Below are 18,905 nucleotides of genomic sequence, written 5' to 3'. Positions count from 1 at the left end.
CAGTGTTTTTACAGGATGTTTACAGCCAACAAGAAGCTTTCCAGAGATGTAATTAAGCTCTTTAATACGCTCTTTATTGGTCCCTGCAGGTTAGCACAAGAAGAAGAAGGAGGTTGGTGGTTTACCCCTGCACTTTAAATCAACAGGAGGAATATCTGAGTGAGGAATCATCTTAGCATTCATACACTCATGCTCCAGAGATGAGCGCGTGTTGTTTTGGTGTCATCACAATAACCTGACTCTGTTCCTTCTCTCAGGTGGTGAGCAGCACGCTGTTTTCGCCTCAGGTCATCACAGTCTTACCCCTCCTGTTATCTCATGCAGGTCCTGATGTTACCCCATGAGGAGGAATACAGGAGAGTGCCAAGAGGTGGGATGCACATGGATGTCTCATGTCAAGTTCTCACAATGGAGACATCTGCTTTCAAACTACAGGTGACTGTACTCCTGACTTTATAGATGTCCAATTGGAGGAAATGTTTTTGTTCCAGAAGCTTAAGGTCAGGAGAATACAACAATGTGCTTACATAGTTAAAAATAAATAAATAATAATAATTTAAATAATTTAAATAATGATAAGGTGAGTATAAAATTAAATAAAATGAAACAATTAAATAAAATCAACAATGATAAGGTGAATATGAAATAAAATAAAACTAAATTACTTTGAATAATGATAATATTATTGATAATTTTAAGGTAAATATAGAATATGGATATTGGATAATGACCCAGACGCCCCAGGTCACAAAGTAGCTGCCATGTAGTAAAATGATGACTAACAGAGATCTGGTCTTATGAGCCTATTAGGTGTAAAATACATCTCATCCAGTTTCCCTTTAAAAGCTAAAAATAATTCTACAGGGCCTTTAAAGTCCCCAAAAGAACATTTTCATATGCTATAGGGTGCACAAGATGATATTTTGTGCTCCAAGTAAATACAGTTATTGTGTGGGAACAAGTCTTCAAGTATCTTGTGCATGCATTATAATCATCTAGTGTGCACATGTTATAAACAGGTACTTTTTTAGGACCTCAGGCTTGGTACTGATGTCTTTTAGCAGTGTCTTGGTAGTCTACCCACCCTGCTGCAGAATTCTTACAGGTAAAAATAACCTTATGGACGTAATTGATCTTATATCAGATGCTAGAGTTTGCTTTCATGTGTCATAACGAAGCTTTTATATTTAATTCATCAGTTTTATTACCAGATGAAAACCCCCCAGTGGAGCTTTAAAGACCCAATCATCGTGCGCTCACATGACGCGTCTTTTTCTTTAATATACAGCAGAAGTCTTTGGTTATAATGCTGCTGACTTCATTCCTCCCTCCCTCTCTCTCCCTCTCTCCCCGGTGTTAACTCACACAGGGTAATTTGAGTGAACGGGGGAGGGGAATAAAACCCGCAGCAGTCACTCGGAGGTGTGGAAACCTCGGAGGAGGACAGAGGAGACGCGCACACGTGGAGGAACAAACGGAACTTCACTTTGGAGGTACTGGAGCAGCTCGCTCCTGGTTTTTTTGAGGCGCAAAGATGGAACGGGGTGCGCGGAATAGGTGACTGAAAGACGGGAGTGTGTTGTCTTTGATAAGAGACTAAAAGCACCCTGGAAAGTGGACTCAAAGGGGAAGAGGAGGGTCATGGAAAACCCCTGGAGGAGGTGGAGGAGATGGAAGTTGTTGAGGAGCTCGTTGCTGCTTTGTTTATTCACTGGTGAGTTTTAATCCATCATTCATCCTGCTTTTGTATCTTTTGTTATGTTTATACTCATTAAATGTAAGAAAAATAGCTAAGTTGGTGTAAAATGTAAAGAAAATCCTCTGTGATGTGTCATTAATCCACTTTATTTTCATTCAAGCTGCGTATTCCTCCCAAATTCATCCCTAAATCATAAAACCTCTGCTCACTTTTAATCCAAGTTGCGTTTTCTTTCCATTTGAGCTCCCTGGAAAACCTTGAATCCACAGTACAGTTCTTTGCTAAGGAGGCTGGGGTAGTGGTGTGTGTGAGAAGTGGTTGGGTTTGGTAGGGTGTGTGTGTGGAGAGGGGGGGGGAAGACACGGTGCCATTGTCTCTGAGTGTGTGGAGAGACAGGAGCCAGGACCTCTGTGGACCACCCAGACAGAGCAACACCAGAAGTCTGCTGCTGGGACCTCCTGGAGGCATTTACAGGGAGGTGTAGGAGCTTTAATGCCCGGGGGGGCGTAGTGTTTAATTAAAAAGTTGACCTTTATAATCAGATACACATCCATCACACGTTGAAAAGCCTGTTTTGCAGTGAAATAGTGAGCACAATCAGTCCTTTTTTTGGGAGTCACAGTAATTAAAAGGCAGCACCCAGCTTCCTTTCTTTAATTCCCCTCTCCCCGTGCCTGGAAATGTGAACACACGCCTCCAGGCTCACATCATTTGAGCGTGAGTGATCGCTGACAGAAAGCAGATCCACAGAGCTTCCTTTCTTTGCTGTGTGTGTCTCGGTTTTGAAGTGTTCGAAGACGCCACAACCTTTGAAAAGTACCCACAGCTGGAGAAGAGAGGGGGGAAGCCTTCAGAGTCCCGTGTGGTGGCAGCAGGTTGAGACGAGTACACAGAGCAGAGCAGCTGTGTGTGCAATTCTTTAGAATATGGAGGCTTTGGCTGAGGTACATTAATCATACACGCAACAAAAGTGTGTAATTTATCCTGCAGACGCCATGTTTGCTCCCAGCATGAATAAGCATGTTGGATGTACACTTCTGCCCCAATGCAAGGGAACAACACTCACACTTTGTAATAAATTCAGTGTATGCGAGTCGTCATGCATCGGACAGTTTAGAGAAACCTTCATCGCACTCTGGTGCCACCAATGTGTCTGGTTCTGCCTGAGGTTTCTGGCTTTGCTTCCTTGTGGTGGATGAAGGTTCTATCTAAAATCCCTGCTTCTACTTCCCCATCCTTCACTTCACATCAAGTTCTTTGAGATACATTACTCAAGCTCCAAAAATGCCACTAATCCTACACTTCCCAGAATTCAACTTGCAATTGCTCTCTGTGTACAATTTTGTCAAACCTATCCCGGTGACTTCCCTTGTTTGTGGATCTAAGTCTTTGAGCCTCAGGCTGGTCATTGAAGTCGTTCCCAGGGTTGGGTTTTGGAGTCAGATGTGACCATATTTGGAAGGAAGTGTGAGAGGAGAGGAAAGGGAATGGGGTGGTGGTTATCTTAATAGTTTCCCATGGAATGGGATTCTTTTTATGGTTGTAGCCAACTACAGCTGTTTATTCATCACTCTGACAAAGCTAAGAGAGCTTGTGAAGCCTAACTTTTGATCAAGTGGTCACCAAGGACTTTCTTATCTAACCGTAAAGTTGCACACGAAAGACACTCAAATGCTGTATTAAATGTGCAGGGTTCTGGCGCGGGTTCTCCTGGAGCGCTTTGGTGTTTTTCCACCTCTGCATTCGTCTGCACCAGCCTCAGTGTCAGAATCCCGCCCTCAAATCAATGCACCAGATAATGAGAGAAGAATCTGAGAGGCTGCGGCTAAAAATTCCAAAACATGGGACCTCTGATGCTGGCTTTATTTTGAAATTCAAGATAATCTTCTGCTTTGAAATCCCCCTTCAGATTAAAGTAACCAAGTAAAGACACAAACTCATAAGAACAGCCGTGTTATGATTAGAAATGTGCTGATCTTTCAGGTTATGTTGTAGAAACGTCTCTCAGTCTGCAGCCTGCACAGTCTGATTCAGCTGGCCGGCCATGCAGCTCATCTGCTGCCTCAGTAAGTCAGCCCGGACGTGGAAAACTAAATCAAGCATGTCTTGTTTTAACTAAGGAAAATGCTGCACCGCTGTCACATGGCAACTGTTGCTCGCATGCTCATAGTTTTGGAGATGAATATCAGCAGGAAGCTTTTTCTGTCTGTTTGTCACGAATTCAAAGAACAGAAAAACCAAAGTGATGTGAATTGTTCTTTCTCTCTTCAAATCCCTGCCTGATAAGACCTAAAAGAACTACAAAGCTTCCTGTCGCTGCTGTAGGTGGAGACTTATTTAATCCCTCTGTGGTTTTATTTTGCCTCCTAATCCTAAAGATTAAAAACCTTGATTACAATAATACATGCTAGCAGGGGTGGCAGGATTTATGGGAACAGAGGCGAAGGTCCCCATGTGAGTTCGCTGCAGAGACCAGTTATTAATTTTCCCCAGACTCTCCGCAGGTATTGATTGCTTCTTCTTAAAACAGGTAAGTGCTTCTCGGGCTCTGTGCTCTCGCAATAAATCGACTGTGTTCACACTTTTAAATCTAAAGGTATAAATAGAGGCGTCTGGTCCGGGGTGTGTGCTGTGAGGATTTAATGGAGGTGGTTTTATAAAGTTTCCTGGACATCTTGACCTGATTTAAGAGCGTTTTAAGAGCTTTTTTAATATAAATGACGTCTCTACAGCTTCAAATATCCACATTTTGCCTTTAACCTTTTGTTTCCTGTGCTGACGTTTTTTTAATTCAAGCTTTCACCACTCAACGACTGTGTATGTGTGTTTCAGGTGGCAGTGAAGCCCAGTGTGAAGGCTGCATAGAGTACTGCTGCGATGGAACGCCGCCTTTCTGCTGCTCGTACTACGCCTACGTTGGGGACGTGCTCTCGTAAGTTGTGTAGAGTACTAACGTGGGTTCTTCTGGAGCGCTCGCCATGTTTGTTTTGGTGTTCTTCCGCCTCTGCATCAGTCTGCCCCTGCCCTATCAGATCACTGTGATAATGACGTTAGAAGTGTTTTATTATTCTTAAGAAGTTAGACACAGGATTGGCAGCATATTGACTGAAATTTTCAAGGCTTATACGGGCCTACACGAGTGTCTGCGTTAATGCTTTTCTCAAAGTTTCCAAGTAATCCATCACTTCCTGTCAGCTGGAGCTTATAAGAGTTAGACATTAAAGCCTTTTGAATTACGTGGGACCTGAAAAATACAATCCCCATGATTTCGTGCTGCATCAAACTGTTATTGTTTTGATTAAAGGCCCCTGCAGTCAAAATGACTTACTGTGCCTTTAAATTTAGAGCTGCAGAAAAAGAGAGTTTAGAGTATTATTCTCTTATTGATTTCTTTTCTGCTTAAAACTTTGAGAAACAGATTTTCTGATGGTGTTTGCAGCCTCTGTGCTTTTCTTGGTCTGGTGGTAAAATGTAAATGAGACCAGACCTCTGACTCTCACACCAGCTGTCTTTAAACGGTGACAGAAGACCCTTCAAAGGATCTGACCTTTCACCTTTATTTGCTTTGACTCAGCACAGCTGTTTTAACACTTTCACCCAGTTTCAGGCGTCTCTTCCCTTTGCCTTTTCAAACCACTCTAATATTCTTCATGCATCGAGTCGATTGACTTTTTGAAAACTTTGCTGGCTGCTCATGAAACCAGCCGGTGCTGAAGCTGACTAACGCTGACTCTGAAGACGTAAGCAACCTGCTAATGATGACTGCACTTCTATTTTAAAGTGCCAATTCGCAGACTCCTCTGCAGCGTGCACACGCTCTGTGACACAAACGCATCACACAGCTGAGCTACATCAGATGCTGCGGTCCATCTCCATGGCAGCTCCTGAGAAGTATCGGTAGCGTGTCTGGTAGAGACAGCTGCCTCCCCTCACACTCCACTGGGTGGCTCACAGTTTGTTTGTGTGTGTGTGTGTGTTTCAGGGGAACTGCAATCTCTGGTATCGTGTTCGGCGTGGTGTTCCTGATGGGGGCGGTGGCGGCCTTGTTCTTGTGTGTGTGCATGTGCATGAAGAACGGGAGGGGCGCACGAGTCGGCGTGTTCAGCACCTCCTACATCAACACTGTGACCCAGGGATACCCAGGTGGGTCTTAAAGGGACAAACACACACACACACACACTTGTGAAGAAGCAGAAACTTGTATTAAGCTATTAAAACTGAAATATTATGAAGTATTGTTCAAAATTAGAAGTGATAAATAAGATAATTTAAAATTAAAAGATATAAGTTAAAGAAAATATTGATAGGAAATCCTTCAAAATAAAATAAAAGCAAGACAATAATCTGACAACTCTTTTTAAAGGATAAAATATGAGCGATAACTTCTGTTTAGTGTCCAAACGTATCCTAAACCTAGACTTTTATCACTGTGACTGATTCCTAAAGTGAAAGCAAAGTTCTGACTGTATGTAACATGAGTAATAATGCCTCTGTTACCACTCCTCTGTGATGCACTCTCATTCTGCAGCAGTGTCACCTTATCTCTGCCCTCAGGCGTCCAGATATGAAAACAAAAAAGTGAAAAGGCGTCCTCTGTAACGGGATCCAGCGTGGCCTTGAGTGCAGTGTCCATCTAGACACAAAGAACGAGCTGCTTCTTTTCAAACCGTCCTGCTTTTGAAACACTTGAATGCACCTCCTACATGCTCCACATCTGTTACAGCCTGTGACACCTGTGTTCCCACTTTGTACTCGCAGGTACATTGTCTGCAAATCAGTCTGTACTCTGAAGCTCTCCGGCCTGCAGGAATGCTGTTTTTTTTCTCCTTCTCATCATTTATTTATCACGTTTCATTCTCCCCCGTGTATCGTCTTCATGCTACACTGGACTCGCAGTGTTCGCTGTGCCCTGCAGCTCTGATCAGGTTTCATAAACATGAGGCGCAGACACACTAAGCCGTGAAACATGGGTGTATTCGTATGCAACAACATGGGTATGAATTATTCCTGTGTTTCGACAGGTTGTTTGGTATTCTATGCTGTTATTTTCCAGTTGCAATGTCAGAAAGCTTTATTATTTACTGCAAAACATACAGAAAAATCCAAACAGAGCAACATGTGAAGACGTAAACCTGAGCTTTACTTCTCCATCCTCTACAGCGTCTCTTCTTTGGAGGGTGCAGTTCCTCCGTTTAGCCACCAGATGGTGCAACAGTCTCATGAAATGCCTTGTAAAATGAGGGCAACACTCACCTGTGAAGTTTGCATTTATTGTATCATCATCATCCTCATTCTTTCTCCTCCACAGGTCCTCCGCCTCCGTACACCTACGACTACGAGATGTACCCTTCTTCCCTGCACCCCCCGCCTTACACCCCAGCTCAGCCCCAGCCCGCCAGCTACTCTCCTCCTCCTCCGTACCCCGGCTGCACCCCCAAGTGAATCTGTGGGACAGTTTAAAAGAAATGCCTGGTTCTTACTCCCCTGGAGAAAGGTGTTCTCACAGTTTAAAAGGCCCTCTGTAAGGGGAAAGTGGGCCAGTGCAATATATCTCCACAGGCAGGAACTCTCAGCATCATGCTGCTGCGGTTTTCTGCACAGCTGTAGACGTGAGGGGGAAAGCACACAAAGGCATCCTCACAGCAGCCAGACTAGCCAGCTACTTGGACTTTCCCCCGTTAATATCCTACCTGTGCACATCATAGGTACTGCGCTGCTTTGATGAAGGTGAAGACACCTTTTTCAGCATGAAGAGGGAAGCTTACATCACTGGAGGAGAGGAGCGTTTCCAGGACACGACAAGGACTCTGCTTTATGAGAAGTGAAGGCAGGTGGAGATCAGGTCTGGACCTGTCATGTGTAGACACAAAGACTTGAATAGTAACTGCATAATACTGACTTTAATAGTACGAGCAACTTGAAATAATGTGTTTAATGTAAATGAAGTGGGTTTTATTGCCTTACTTGAAACAAATTGAATTAATTTTCAACCTTTGCAACTTTATTGAAACTTGTGAAGCATTTAGCTTTTGAACTGCTGTTGTAGGCGAATAAAGGTTTCACATTGAAGTGAACTGACCTTACTGTTATTCATAGTGGTAAGAGAGTCAGAGATCTTAATCTCAAACACACTCTTTTCTCAAAAGTGTAGCTTTTTTGAGGCATTTTGAAAATTGTTCTGCATAAAAAGTTTTAGAAAAGGGTTAAATCAAAACTTTATGACTTAAATTTGTCAGGAATATGACTTTGAAAAGTTATAACAGAGATTTGCAATTTGCAAAAACAAAACAGACGGGTTCTTTTGGGAAGAATTTGGATTTTACTGCAGGAATCGAACCTTAAACGCATCATAAGAAGTTAATTATGACTTAATTTTGTCAGAAAGATGACTTTAAACATTTATAACAGCATTGCAAGGTGCATTAGCAATTATTAAACTGTTACAACAGGATTATCACGTATGTTTTCAACTGGAATATTGGCTGTGACAGAAAAGCGTCGGAGTTTGATACAGGAATTTATTTTCCCGGTATGACCCTTACCGGCTTCCGTACTTATTAATTCTACTGAATAATTAACGAGATTTAATTTTATAAATAACGTGTCAGGTGAAATGGTTATCCTGCCTTACTGTTTCAGTGATTGTTTATAAATTAAAAATAATAAAATGTAATAAAATAAAATATATGATTGTAACGGTTTTTATTTTTTATGAACGTATGTTGTGTTTGATGACAGATTCTGTGGGTAACGGATTAAAAAAAAAAGCGTGTGTGTCTGACAGATACCGTTTGTGCGCGTGTGTATACGCGTGTGTGTGTGTGTGTGTGAGTGTTAATCCCACTCCTCTGTGGTCAGGTGATCCGGCGCTGAGCAGCTGTGCAGCCTCGGTCTCGCTCACCATCAGACAACGGGAGTCACCGGCGCTGCTCACACACTCAGCGTCTCAGCTCTGAAAACCTTACACCGTTAAAGAGAAACGCTGCCTTCAGGAGCGTCGTGTCAGAGAAACGACATGGGGGACCGAGTAGCACTACTGCTGCTGGCTCTAGCGGCTTCGGCTCTGGCTGCTGAGGTAAGAAAAACCCTGTTTTTGAGGCAGAATGTGGAGAGTTAACACTATGTTGATGTAAGCTAGCGACCGCTACACCGGAAGCACGACTGGCGTACCTTCAAAATTGGAGCTCTGGCTTTGGCGTAGAGGGGAGAAATTAGGAAAATAGACACTAGATTGTTCAAATAAAATCACATTTATTGATTTAAAAACAACAATGTGATAATGTAATAGCTTTGTTGTGAATTCTGCAGTTGACTGTGCCGTGTTAACGAAACACCGATGACCGTTATAATCTGACGCAGCTTCGTTTTCCCAGATAATGAATCAACATGTAAATAATTTATATTAAAATTAAACTTTTTTACAATCAAAACTTTGAAAATCTAAAATCTTCACTTAAATAAGTTTTTAATAATAAAAAAAACAATACACGTATTTCGTAGTCGCTCTTATTTTGAAGGTTTCAACCGGAAGCTAGTGCTGTTTTTGCATCGATTGTGAATCCCTAGATATGTTGAAATCACAGATTTCTCGCTGTTTAGTGCAATATAACCTTAAAATGTTTATCATTAACTGCTTTCTCTATTTGCCTGTTTGTTATAAATGCCCAACTAACACGAAACACACCGAAAAAGCGTCTTAATATGATATAACACCGCTCCGATGCTTCGTGTTGCTTTATTCATGCTTTACATGCTAAGCCTCTATGTAAATGTGATTTATTGAGATTATATGACATTATAAATCAAGTGTATCACCTTTAAATGTAAAGATAATGCTATAATCTGTCATCAAAAGCTAAAAGAGGTAACCTCCCTTTGATTTGAGATGTTTAAAACGATGTGCAAGCATTTTATTTCCCTTTTATGCTGCTTAAATGGCAGTGAAATATTCAAAAAGTCACATTTTGCTGTGTTTCAGTCAGAGGTAGATGTCCTTAATTCATCACAGGGATTAAAAGAAAGCGTATTGTCTCATTTTCCATATCCCGAGGGCTATATGTGAGGGAGTGGGCGTGTTTTGTGAATTAAAATAAGTAAATAAGACATATATCTCCTTCTTTGTGAAGATTTAACACCGTGATATGATTTTAAACTCACTAAATGGACATGTGATGATGACATTATCATTAAAACACAAAGGATCGTGACGTTTTCCTCCTATATTTGAGTCAGAGGGCAGAGTAGAGAGGAGAATAGAGAAGTAAGATGGCGGCGGTGCACTGCAGCATTTATGGAGAGAGGGTCGGGAAACTGGGAAGCCAACAGGAGCTTAGACTATCATTGTTGCCTCTCCAGCCCTTTTGTTTGTCGTTGTTTGCTTTTGTATCACCCTAATAACATCCAAAATAAAATATGCACCTTAAACAATGAATATAGTGTCACATAATGGCATTTTTAAAGCGTCTTTGCACAAAATATCCCTTTGTGAGCACACAGTTATCTATTTTTAACACTTGCTCTTGTGTGAATGAGTCACTTAAATGGAATAAAGTGTATTTTTAATGTCAAATGTCATGTTACAGTCATCAGTTGTGACATTTAGGGTGCTTTTTGCTTCAGTTCCTCTTTTTAATAGGGGCTTTTTGTAGTCACACTGATTTCAATGTGTGATTCAAACACCACTGATGTGTCGTACGGAAGTCCTTGATTTCACAAAGCTAGTTTTCCCCTTGTAACAGAGTCATTAACGTCATAATCTGGAGATAACTGCTTGTTTATTCATCATAACTGTCACATGTTTCATGCTGCCACTGCCCACGCTATCAAGGATCATGTTTACTCTTTGCATTGTTCAGTTTTAACATGTGTTTGGGAATAAAGTGACAAACTGTGTTAACCAACAATGGTTTTTAGAAGTGATTTTGAGCCCATGCAGTGATTTCCACTACAGAGTCATGTCTGGTCTTACCTCTATAGAGTCATGTCTATTTTTAATGCAGTGACTTCCACTACAGAGTCATGTCTGTTTTTAATGCAGTGACTTCCACTACAGAGTCATGACTGTTTTTAATGTTATGTACTCTAGGTGATGAAAACAGCTGGAATAACTCGTTCTCTCATTAAATGGTGTAAATAAACGCTGTGTCCTCTTGAGGTTTCCTTATTGTGGCTTTGTTGTGAGGTAAATCACACATTCTTGTAACCACCAGTATCACAGTGTTTAAGATAGGACCTGCATTTGTGGTCGTGGCGCAGCTGCAGTTCAATACAGTCTCCAGGATCTCTTGTAACCATTACAGCTTGAATGCATGATAAATATGTTACTCGTGAAAGGTCAATAGTGCCAAACAATGGCTATTATTCTCCGTTTAGGCCTCCCGTTCCTGCTGTCTTGGCCCTCTGTGCTCAGCCTTTGTTTCTTTTCTCTCTCCTTCAGATGAATCAGGTGCACTGTGGCAGCTGACCTTGTTGTTTCCTGCACGTAGCCAGCTGTAATCAGCGCTCTTGAAATGAGTAGTTTGGGCCCTTCAGCGAGCAAAGCGTTGGCTTTCTTCATAATCCATTGCTTAGATTACTTAAAATAATCTCAGAGTCTTGTGTTTACATTACGAGCTTCAAAGGCCGGAGTGATGAAACGTGATGGAAGAAGTTGTTTAAATTGTCAGGACTAGATTAAATCTACTTGAGAATGAGATGTTAGAAGTTTCTGATCTTGTCAGAGCTTATTTATAGCCTTCACACACACTTCTAAACACACACATCTAGGAAGCTGCTTCTTCTGACTGGCCCACAGTGCGGAGCGTGGGAGTTGGATGCCAGCCTTTGTGTGTTTGTAAATCCTTGGGAAATGGCTCTTGGATGGGTGCAGGCGGTCTGTTTGTGTGCATACTGCAGTCTTTCAGCTCGGGGCGGACCAGCCCTCTCCCCTTATTAGTGAGTTTAATGCCATTATGCCTGTTGGCATGCCAGTGTTTCTCTCTGGCACCTTCTCCGCTGCTCACGCTGCAGTTTCAAGTCTTTGAAGGAGAGATCCACCCGACACTTAAATCTTTCCATTTTCTAATTTTATTTTTTATTGTAGCTACTTTCGCCTCCCTCAGCTTTAACTTCTACTTGAGTTTGTAATTTGCATTTTCCAGAGAGCCTCTCGACAACCACTGAGGAGTGAGAGTGTGAACTTTGAGCTTATCCCAGGGCTTCCAGTGTACTTGTAGACAGATAAACAACATTTCTATGCATAAGAAAAACAGCTTCTCAACCAATCATATCTGATTGAGATCTATGAAAGGAAATTATGTATTTATGTAAGTCAAACTACAAACTTTCAAACTCAGGATGCAGGATATGGATCTTTTTAAGCTGGTACCGATAACCGATAGAATGTAGGTAGACTTAGAGAGCAATCACTGCTTCTTCTTGATCTTCTACCTCGGACTAAAGTGGGTCATAAAGTTCTGTAAACTCAGTTAATTTTGTCATTAATTATTCCCTCAAATGCTCAAGTTCAGGTTCTCAAAAGCTCTAAGGCACTCACCGTTTATCTGATGCTGATGCTAATGTTAACTGCGGCTACTTGCAGGATTTGTTGAGTCATATCTTGAGGACTCTTTCTAACCCTTGCAGCCGATGTTTTGCACGCTACAGTCGTGTTATCTAGTCGTCTAAAAAAGTGAAAACATCCACACCGGTAACACCAATTATACCCTTTTGTTAGCTGGTTTCAGCTGCATAGTTCTCCAAATTAGTAGCAGGCAACATCAAGCTATTCTGTCCTGTTAGTGTGCTGCATGCATGAGTAAGATTCAACCAACCCTAACCCTAACCACTTGGACTTTATGCCTAAAACTACCCCTTAATATTTGTAAGCTGACTTAGTCCCTAACCCTTAGTATTTGTCAGTGGACTTGGTCCCTAACCCTAACCTTTGGGCTTAGTCACAATTTGTTCCCTCACCCAAACCCTTAACCTAACCCTAACCAAACCCCGGCTGAGGTATTTGTGATTCTGACATCCAAGGTTGCAGACGTGAAACTCCATTTAAAAAACCAAATGTTTAAATGCAGCTTCTTTGTGCACAGACAGTCTTCTTCTACAAGTCTACATCATGAAGTAGTCATTTCGGCCTCTTGTGACCTGATTATTGCGATGAAACCGCAGCTAAACGGGTAAATGTGTGTTTGTTCAGCTGCTGGCTTCCCCTTAATGCACACAGCTTCAAAGTTAGCTGAATGAAATGAGATTTTTGACATTAGCTGTTGGATGCTAACGCTGTCCCCTTTTTGTACATTTCCAGCGATACTGATACAACAACCCTAGAAACAGGCGAAGCAGGCGCCAACGTACAAGTCCCTGCAGGAGCAAGCGTTAGTCATGCTCTTCCAGTGCCTGTCATTCCTGATTCGGGTAAACAGAGGATATTATCAAACAACAGGACTGGATGTCCTCTTCGTAATGAGACATGAAAGGATTTTGTCCTGATCACTCCCTGTTTTTTTTTGTTTTGTTCTCTTTTGTTGTAATCCTTCATTTGGAGGCCTGAAGAGCTGGCTGTAAATATCCCCTGTTCCAGCGCACATTGTCCATCTTGGTTGTGTCAACAGCAATAACAACAAGCAGCGCTCCCAATTAATGCTCGCCCTGTTCCCCCCGTCTGTCCTGGAGAAAAGAATTCCTGACCTTTTGATACTGTTGTTTCTGTTGTCATGGCGCCTGGAAACAGAGGTGACGCTGATGTGTTTGCTGTCTGCTCCTCTGTCTGTTTAATGAAACTGCGGTGGAGGATGCTACCGCTCATTCTGTGCGTCCTCTTATCAGTGTTTCTGATGTTTGAAAGGTAGCATCCCCCCTTCTTTGTCAGGAATCTCATACGGCTGATTTCGATGGTAGCGGAACCTGGCCTCTGAATGAGTCCTTTGGATTGAAGCAACAAGGTTTGATTAGATCCAACACCCGTCAGCTAGCAGATTAATCAGTTTCCTCTCTTGTTAACCGCAGAGAACATTTTGATGTACAGTGGAGTCTGAGTGGAGAGGTTTTCACACACAGCTCGACGCAATTAAAGGCTGAAATGTTGGACGGTGAACAGATCTGGAGGGCGTGTGGGTCACTGTTCTGCAAATGAGTTTTAGAGAGTTTGAGGTTCAGGTCGTGAGCCCAATTCTCGGACTGTCACAGAAAGAAAAGCAGCGCTGTTGACACAATACTGCTCGATTTTAAAGTTTGTAGAAGTTCCTCTTCAACATCTCCACGTTGGACCACAAGCTGTCCTCAGAAGTGAGAACTACCAGTGTGTTATAGTTCTCTAAGAAGAATAATCTATAAATATTAAGCAGTCACTGAAACCCAACATGAAATACTTACAAGCAAGTTTTGATGCCTGAAAATGACCAAAGTATCATTTTTAGATGATTTTTGACAACTTAAAGCAAACAAGACCATCAGAGGCCAGATTGATTATTTCTTTAATTTCTTTATGGTAATTATTGGTTGCTAAAACCACTACCAGGGGGGTAGGTGTCAGGGTCAGTATGCCATTTTACAGCAAAGACTACCAATGAATGATATCAGCAGCCAGGGTGTGATTTTTTGTTAAAGAACACAACATATGACGATATTAGCAGCAGATAAGAGGAACCCTTTTGTCCAGAGGGGGTGCCAGAATCAACGCAAATAAAAAGTTACTTAAATGAGCTTTAATTATGTCTACATGCAGGCTTTTGGAAAGTCTAACACAGGACTTCCACCAGATCTGTGCCCAGTCAATCTCTGATTTGCTACCACCGACCTTATTGAGAAATTTAAGAAGACGCTGCCTGTTTCTAATTACCCGTGGTCTTCATTTTTGAAGCGTAGGGCTGCTAACCAGGCCGCCATCTTGGATGAGGTCACCAAAATATGACTACTCAGTTATTTAAAGTCAGCCTCCGTATGCCCGCCTCATAATTGGATCTAATAGTTCAAATATCCACACCCCCCGTCTTTACTGCCTGATTGTCTTCAGGGAACACGACATTCTCCCTCCCACACCTCCCATTAGAGCGTCTCTCCCGCCAGGCAGCCCCATTCATCACCATCGAACCACTATTTCCATCTGTAAATATCAGCAGTGCGCCACCAAGACACACTCTTCATTCCACCGCTGCTGAGTAAGCAGCTGCTGGTACCGAATCTGAATAATAAGCCGGGAAGCACGCCGCCCTGACCTGCGCAATTACTCAAGAGCTGCACCCAGCCTCTTCTTCATCCACACGGAAAGCCTCCATCCGTCACGCTGAGGCGTCAGGCCGCGGCGCTTTTACAGCCTGGTGTCCATCACGAGTGTCAGTCGAGGCTGTGATGTGTTTGTGACCTCCCACCTTTCCTCAGATGTGACCTCGGCTGAAATAATCTGACCAAGGCTGATGTAATCTCGATTTAATCATGGATTTGGTGGCACAGGCGCGACATTATGAGCATATGAAGGATAGGCCTGAATATAGTGTGAGTGTTATGGCGCGTGGATGTGCTGCAGTCTGTATATATCATCATATATCACATGACTCAGACCAGAGGTGTTTGAGTAAGTGTTGCAGACGATCTAATCGGCTGCTCGCGGCTCATTGTGCGATGAACCCGGAGATGTCACAGCAACACGTCTGCGTCTGCGAGGTCTGACATTTCATCGGGTCGAGCGCTTTAAGGCTGGGTTGAAGTCGCTCCGCAGAGTGTCTGTCTGACAGCGTGTTTGGTACCTCTGAACTAAAAATACCACGCGGGTGAAGTAGGTTAGAGAAAGCGTCTTCATGAGTCTATTTGAGAGGACTGAAGTCTGACATTTTAGTCACAGGCGCTTACATTTTGCAGGGAGTGGGTGTATCACAGGGTCAACGTTTACAAGACTGCAAATAGATTCTGTGTGAGATGATTTCCCATAAAAATCTAACACAGGAGCTGAAGCAGAGGCGGCTGTTTGGACACAGCTTCCCTTTGGGGTGCAGGAATTATTGATATCTGTGGTGATCAAGGCAGGTTCATACTTTTGCTTTGATTTAACTCATTCATGCAAGATAATCTCTTTAAATGAATCCTCAAAGAGCAGGCATGTTCGGATGTGCAGCAGCAGAAGGTCAAGGCATGCATCGGACTCTGGAGTCGCTTTATTGACACTGCAGCTTTATGACACATCACAAACTGTCTCTCCATCATAACCTCGACAACACTTCCTCTCCCTCCTCCCCTCTAATCTTGATAACATCTTTTTCAATATCGCCCAGCTCTACATCCATCCCTGTTAACTTTATGTCCAAATGCTGACTCATTTCAAAGATCCTCAAAAAGCTTCCTCTGTCTCTCATCCTTGTTTTCACTGGATGATCTCACCGCCTCACTCCATCCTCACTTCCCTCTCCCCATGGGTCCACTCTTCTTCCTGGGTGTTCAGGGTTGCCATAGCTCTGCGGTCTCACCCAGGTGCTCAGTGCCTGGACTATAATTGGGCTGCTGTGTATTTTTCACCCACTCCCTTCCTCCCTCTCTCTCTCATTTTTCACAATCACTCTGAATCGCTGTGTCATCCACGCAGGGTGTTACTGATGTGCCGCATGCCCTCAGCTCGGGATTCAAAGTTCACAGGGTTTATAGTACCTCTTCGTATCGGGCGACACGCCATCAATTGTTCATGATGAGTCCTCTCAGAGTCCAACTGTGAAATTGGAACACTTGCTTAAAATGCCAAGTAGTGCGGTTGTGTGTGTTTGTGGGCGTAAATGAGAGAGTAGTGAGACGCAGATTTGCGTCAGAAAGCGGACGGGTATTCTTGACTCTGCTCTGCTATTTATGGATCTGGATCCTGTTGGTCTCCATGAGAGAGGCAAACTTCCTGTGTTTGTGTAGTCTGCAGATCTAAACCTCTGAGGCTTAGGTTCATGTAAGTAATTAGGAAGCATTTTGAGACAGCAGAGTCTAAATCTGCTCTGTCTTTTTGGAGATACAGACTCTACCTGATCCAGTTTACCTGCTCACGCTGTGTGAATGTGTTGCTGTAACGTTAAAGGCTGGTGGAAGGCACACTAGGAGGACGAATTGATGCCCACAGAATCAATGATTACATGTTTAGTTGAGCAGAAGCTTAAATATTGGAATGTGTCCTCCCTAAATTGTTGTGCATATTCTGCACAGGCCCAACCTCATCTTCCAATAAACTAGTTTCCAGTTTGCCAATCCATGACAGTGCAGCATAATGATTCCAGAGACACACACCCATCAGCACCCCGGGGCCTGGATTTCACAATGACTCACCCTGATTAAGAGAAACCTCAACTCCCAGTTAGTTGTGTAATAATTTCAGTGTGTCTCAGAGAATCTTTCCTCTGTCTTGATTGCACATCATCTGAAATCGATGCTTGCTAACATGCCGTTGTTTATTTTGTGCTGGAGTCTGATGCAGATGGCTAATTATGAGGAAGCATAATTACTCATTTTCATTTTGGGAGAGTCAACAGAGTCGTAATCAGTGAATGAAGACGCTCCTGCTGCAGATAATGAGTCTTTCTGCAGGGTTGACATCTTTGCATGCAAGCGGAGGGACTAACAGGAGGAGGATTGTGCATTTCATGACGTAGAGAGATGATGCAACATGATGCAAAGAGGTGGAGGTGCGATCTTCAGATTCCAGGTGGGGGAGGCCTTCTGGAGATGTTGAGGAGCATATCTGTCGAGTAGGACGCGTTTCCACACACTGCGAACGCTAAACCGTAAATCGTGCTGCAAATATTTGGGTGTGATTGTAAACAGATTGCAGCAATTTCTGGTCCCAGCAGCCAAAGTTCATAGTGTGCTCACTGTGTGTGTGTGTGTGTGTGTCGTAGTGTGTGTGTTTGTGTTTGTTTGAGGATCACGTCTCCATCTGTGTGTGTTGGCCGTCCTCTGCAGGATGCCTCCCAGCTGGACACCAGTGAGGTCAGAGCTGGTTTAGCAGACGGTCAGTAAATGAGGCAGCGATGACTGTTTAACGTTCACACACACACACACACGCACGCACACACACTTCCTCACGAAACCTCATGATGAAATTCCTGCTCCCAGCTGACTTGGATAATGCTCTTGCCTCAGGTTGCTACAGCGATGACAGAGGGAGGTCATAACTGGCTGTTCCCTCTGGCTCAGTCTCCATGGTGATTTTAACTAAAGGAACCAGCAGTCCCTCCATCACGTCTAGACAAATTAAGTGGGCAGAAGTCAGAACTCTTCTTCTTTACACACTTCTAATCAGATTTGAGACAGATTTGTCTGAGATGCTAATTCCCGAGGAACTCCCCCCCCGAGCCGGAGCTTAATCGCGTTGAATATGAATGAAGATAAAGTGTCCGACAAACGGAAGTTTTCCCTCGCAGACTCATCGACGGAAACTTTTGAAGATGAGTGAGAGGGGAGAGACGTGCAGGCACATGAAGGGAGCCCGGAGCTGGTGGGTGTGGTTGAGGTTGGACGTGAGGAAAATCAGCAGCAGGGATGTGCAGGATCAGAGTTTGGAAGGCTTCTGAAGTGACAGGTTAGAGGCGTGGAGGACTTACAAGAGACTTCCTTTGACTTTCAGACTTTATAGAGAGCTGAAATGACCCCAATCAGAGAGATAGCGCCTTATCACAACACGCTTTTACAAACAGAGCAGGTCTAGACTATTCTCTGTTAAATTATTAACAAAGACCCAACATCAAGACAGGATAAGACCATGAGCATTGCTCCTTGCAGCATTTAGCAAGCTACAGTGGCAACTTCCTGTAACAGGCAGAAACCTCCAGCAAGACCAGACTCATGTAAAACACACATCTGCTGAGACCTTGTTGGAGAGACATGATAGCGGTGAGACGAGTAGTAGTAGTAGTAGTAGTGGCTGTTGCCGCTGGAGTCCAGCACGTCCGTATCAGCTGGAGTCTGGAACGTCCATAGCAGGAGGAACCTACGGGACAAGGGAGCTCGGGGACTCCAGAAAGGTCTCTCTTGTTGTCTAGTCTTAACATCTGATTCACAAACGTGCTCTCATCACAATCCGTTTTGAGAGCACCCAAGATCGAGACAGGATAAGATCCAACAGGCAGAAACTTCGAGCAGGACCAGACTCATGTTAGACACACATCTGCTGAGACCGCGTTGGAGAGAGGGATAGAGGGAGATGAAGAGAGAGAGAGAGATGATAGTGGGGAGACGGATAGTAGTAGTTGTAGCAGCT

At 43.3% G+C, this 18,905-nt stretch overlaps 2 protein-coding genes across 3 annotated transcripts in view; both read left to right on the top strand.

Moving 5' to 3' along the window:
* Positions 1–326: 326 nt before the first annotated feature.
* Positions 327–7,972, top strand: cyyr1 (cysteine/tyrosine-rich 1). Its single transcript, XM_034677503.1, has 5 exons — positions 327–435; positions 1,370–1,714; positions 4,532–4,631; positions 5,682–5,842; positions 7,008–7,972. Exons 2-5 carry the CDS (start codon positions 1,642–1,644, stop codon positions 7,139–7,141), a joined length of 468 nt encoding a protein of 155 aa, XP_034533394.1. The 5' UTR covers positions 327–435; positions 1,370–1,641; the 3' UTR covers positions 7,142–7,972.
* A 380-nt stretch (positions 7,973–8,352) lies between these two features.
* Positions 8,353–18,905, top strand: part of appa (amyloid beta (A4) precursor protein a) — a 41,446-nt gene continuing 30,893 nt past the window's right edge. Inside the window, exon 1 of one of the 2 annotated variants that reach the window (XM_034677501.1) lies at positions 8,353–8,774. In XM_034677501.1, the coding sequence (XP_034533392.1) occupies positions 8,715–8,774 (60 nt within the window). In that variant the 5' untranslated portion in view covers positions 8,353–8,714. The remainder of the gene's footprint in view (positions 8,775–18,905) is intronic. The other variant, XM_034677502.1, reaches the window with a different exon arrangement.

Source organism: Notolabrus celidotus, chromosome 24 (assembly GCF_009762535.1).
Source record: "Notolabrus celidotus isolate fNotCel1 chromosome 24, fNotCel1.pri, whole genome shotgun sequence".
Taxonomy (NCBI): Eukaryota; Metazoa; Chordata; class Actinopteri; order Labriformes; family Labridae; genus Notolabrus; species Notolabrus celidotus.
This window is presented reverse-complemented; position numbering and strand designations above follow the sequence as displayed.